General features: G+C 49.1%; 1 protein-coding gene across 1 annotated transcript in view; it reads right to left on the reverse strand.

Annotated features, from left to right (window-relative positions):
- Positions 1–402: 402 nt before the first annotated feature.
- The window catches only part of DRC1 (dynein regulatory complex subunit 1), a gene marked incomplete at its 5' end in the record, with an annotated part of 41,795 nt that continues 38,217 nt past the window's right edge, over positions 403–3,980 (reverse strand). The window contains one exon of the mRNA XM_018574640.1: positions 403–481. Within this exon, the coding sequence (XP_018430142.1) occupies positions 419–481 (63 nt within the window). The remainder of the gene's footprint in view (positions 482–3,980) is intronic.

Consider the following 3,980-nt stretch of genomic DNA (forward strand, 5'->3'; position numbering starts at 1 on the left):
GCATCTCTCTCCGGGAGTCATGTCTGTGGCTGTGAGAATCTTGCATAGCCTCATGGGATTCGTAGTTCCACCACAGCTGGAGGGCCGCAGTTTGGCCATCCTTGGTGTAGGGAGCCTGCCGAGTCCTGGCCTGTAGAGTTTGTCCCCCTATGTTGGGCCACACATTTGTAGATTGTGCTTATAAATGCTGAGATATGTTCCTGACACCCTTTGGAGCCGAGGAAGCTGCTGAGATGAGAAGAGAAACATCTTCAACAATAAAAAACAAGTCTCATTGAATGTGACTAACGAGGTCTATAATTCCCGGCACCATCGAGAACCTCCACACAGAATGAGGATTTGGCGCACACACAGAAAGCTGCGCGGCTTTTATTGTAGGTTTCCTTCTACATAAACGAAGATTCTACCTCCCGATGTATCAGCTCTGGGTGAAATCTCCCTTCATCATCTGCGACGGAGGGATCTCCAGCTCTGAGTTGATCTTTAAACAGAAACAAAAATGGACAATATGAGCGATGTGATAGAATCAAAAAGTCAGAAACGTGTACATGGGGTTTGCACCACTCTGCCGTACCAGCAAAGAGTACAAACAATTGTATACAGCCAATAAAAAGGGAGAACGCTCAGGCGAGACCCAACACAGCAATGATCAAAGGTTTATTGATATATTCAGAGAAAAACTTGAGTATGCAAAAACAGAGCGCTACTACCCATTGAGAAACTCAGGAATGAACAGGAAGTGATATAAAGCACTTCCTGTTCATTCCTAACTGGGGACACATAGCTAAGCAGATTGCTCCTACATTTGCAGCATATCACAATTAATGCAACAAACGTTTCGGGGTCACGCAGGATACCCTTCCTCAGGCAGTGACATGTGAAGGGGATCCTGCGTGACCCCGAAACGTTTGTTGCATTAATTGTGATATGCTGCACCTCGTCAATAAATAGACGTTTATGCATTCGCAATTGGAGTGTCGGAGTCTCTGCTTCTACCTATGTTTATAATGGCTGCCATCCGTTGATCACCGCTGCACCCATCTTGTCCTGTTTGGAGTAAGCGGTCAGGAGTGCGATGGGTTCATGGACTCACATAGTACTATGTGTCCCCAGTTATTTACATACAGGCCTTGCCACTGAGGTGGAAATTTCAGTTCAAAGGGCATCTCAGCAAACTTTTTACAGTGGACTCCATGACAAGGACGAGAGGACACCACTTAAAATTGGTGGAGAAAAAATTTCAGCGCAAGGGCCGGAGGGGTTTGTTCTCAGTCAGAGCGGTCAGGGTCTGGAACTCGCTGCCGCATGCTGTGATTTCGGCCGAGAGTGTGGAATCATTCAAGAGGCGATTGGACGATTTCCTCAGGGACCGTTATATTCAGGGGTACAGGTACTCTTAAGATTGAGAACACACAGGGACCTATACTGTACATACTACACATCAATAGGACCACACACACAATAGGTTGGACTTGATGGACATATGTCTTTATTCAACCTCAAATACTATGTAATCTCCGTATCATATATACACTGAGTGGCCAGATTATTATGACCCCCCCATCAGTACTTGGTTGGGCCGCCTGGTGACTCCACGAGATGATGAAAGGTGATGCGAGGAATCTGACACGGCACTGTTGCCCTTCTGTTGTCTTGTACCAGTCTTGCCCCTCCCCCGTTCTGCCCTAACATTGACTAGTCGCTGACGGCCACAATTCGCACGCTCAGACCCAGATTTTCGGCTGACAGTCCGGTCTTTAAACACTTTAACAATGAGCCGCTCTGGAACATGTAAGGAATTCTGCTGTTTTGCTGATACTCGCTCCATGGCTCTGAGCGCCAACAATCATCCCGCGTTCAAAGGCTGTTACATCGCGTTGTTTCCCCGTATCTTCAGAAACAAATCACTTCTACTGTCGTGGTAACCAACCCGCTTCCCTATTTATAATGGTCTGGCCCTCTAGCAACTTCAGCGCCAAGTTATAGCTAATTTGCCTACAAACGTCAGGTGGTCATAATAATTGGAGCTGATCGCTCCAGAATTTGCTCTGTACAGAGGATAGGTATACATCACTGATATGTACCGATCCCCCACCGCTCAGCCACGCACAGAGAGGGGCTCAGCCTGCAGCTTTGTCCTCTGGATCCCCGCTGCTCTCCCGGGCAGAGGCAGCGGGGATCCGAGGAGAAATGAAGGAAGCGCTGAAGCCGGCAGGGGGGCGGAGGAGGGAGCCTCTGTCACAGCAGCATGGCCGAGCGGTGAGGAGAGAGAGAGTCGCTGGCTGTCAGATGCTGGCCGATCGGCTCTCTCTCTCCTCAGCGCTCGGCCATGCTGATACTGCAAGCGAGGAACAGGCCACGTTCATAGACAACAGTGAATGAAGCTCCCAGCGTTGTCCCCTAAGGTGTGCCTGGACAACAGCATTCAGATACTACAGGTAGGTACCTGCGCATTGCTCAGAGCCAAGTGCCTGCTCTGTAGCCTGTCTCACTAGAGCAGGGGTAGCCAAACCACAGCCCTCCAGCTGTGATGAAACTACAAACACCATCAGACATTGCAAGACTCTGACAGCCACAGGCAAGGCCTACTGAGGCAGATGCATGATTTCACTCAGCTGGAGGAGCGCAGTTTGGCTACCCCTGCCCTAGAGGAATGACTCTCCCTGGCAGCTGTCAATAATTCCCATGTGTGTGCTTAGCCTGTGCACAACTGTCACTTTATCTAGGCAACGGATCCAGAATGCACACAGAATGTACCAAAATATCAGTATGTTCGGGCTAATGGTTTCGGTAATATGTTGGACCAAGACAATTTAGGTAACGGATAAAGTAGGGCATACATGTCACTGCTGGCACAGATCTTCTTATGTCTATGGCTCAGCTTTATGTACTCCTCTATGATGTGATCCCAATGCTCTATGGTTCTGCCGTTCAGTTAGTATTTTCCTGAGTATTTTGGGCGGGAACATGATGTCATAATGACATCAGGGGGGCAGTTAGGATGATTCTGATTGGTTTGTCACACTGTTTCATATGTATATATTGGACACGTTATGTCTGGTTGGTTGTCACTCTGCTTGCCTGAGGAAGGAACAGGATAGGGTTCCGAAACGTTGCCATACGCTGTGTGACCACCTTGATCATGTCAATAAAGACGACTTCTGTAAGCCGAGGTATCCCCCGCACACCATACAGCAATGGAGACCGTTGATAGTAATGGTGCTCGTAGTGATGTCCACGGATGGCGCCGTGCGAATCCAAGGTTTGAACAATGAAGATCACCAACACACATTGTGTGCTAGTGATCTTCATTGTTCAAATAAAGAAGACTTGACGCAAAGAATTTCGGAGTGCCAGTGATTTCTAGTTTTTTTAAGGTGTGACCTATAGGCGTGCACTCTACACTGAGTGGCCAGATTATTATACACACTGAGTGGCCGGATTATTATATACACTGAAATAATTATGTACAAACACTCAGCGATCACTGATCACCAACTGCTTGTACCCGCTCTCCTCTCTGACACACACTGTCACAGGAAGCTGAGAGAGCGGTGCGGGAGGAGAGCCAAGCCTCCTGTGACACCGCTCTGCCGCACTGTGATAGGGGGCTGAGCGGTGTGGGAGGAGAGACACCAGCCGCTCACAGCGCTCTCCTCTCGCAGCGCTCGGCTGGCTGTCACTTTCTCTCCTCCCCGCTGGGACACAGAGCAGCGCCCAGCGGGGAGGAAAGAAATCACGGATGCGCCGATATATCGGCAGGAAAATGGCACTTTCGGCATTTAGCCAAAAGCGTCATTTTCGGCCGATATATAGGTGCATCCCTAGTTAGGTGGATAGATTAGGGGGTCATGCTTACCCTGACATCCTGCCCCGGCGCCAAGGTGAAGGTGATGTCAGCCTCCTTCTGGTCAGACCTCAGAGAATGCCGAGTAGCCCAAATCTCATGAGAAGGAGATCCTGCTCTGTGCTGTGAGATA

Source organism: Nanorana parkeri, unplaced genomic scaffold (assembly GCF_000935625.1).
Source record: "Nanorana parkeri isolate BGI_ZX_2015 unplaced genomic scaffold, ASM93562v1 scaffold3114, whole genome shotgun sequence".
Classification (NCBI taxonomy): Eukaryota; Metazoa; Chordata; class Amphibia; order Anura; family Dicroglossidae; genus Nanorana; species Nanorana parkeri.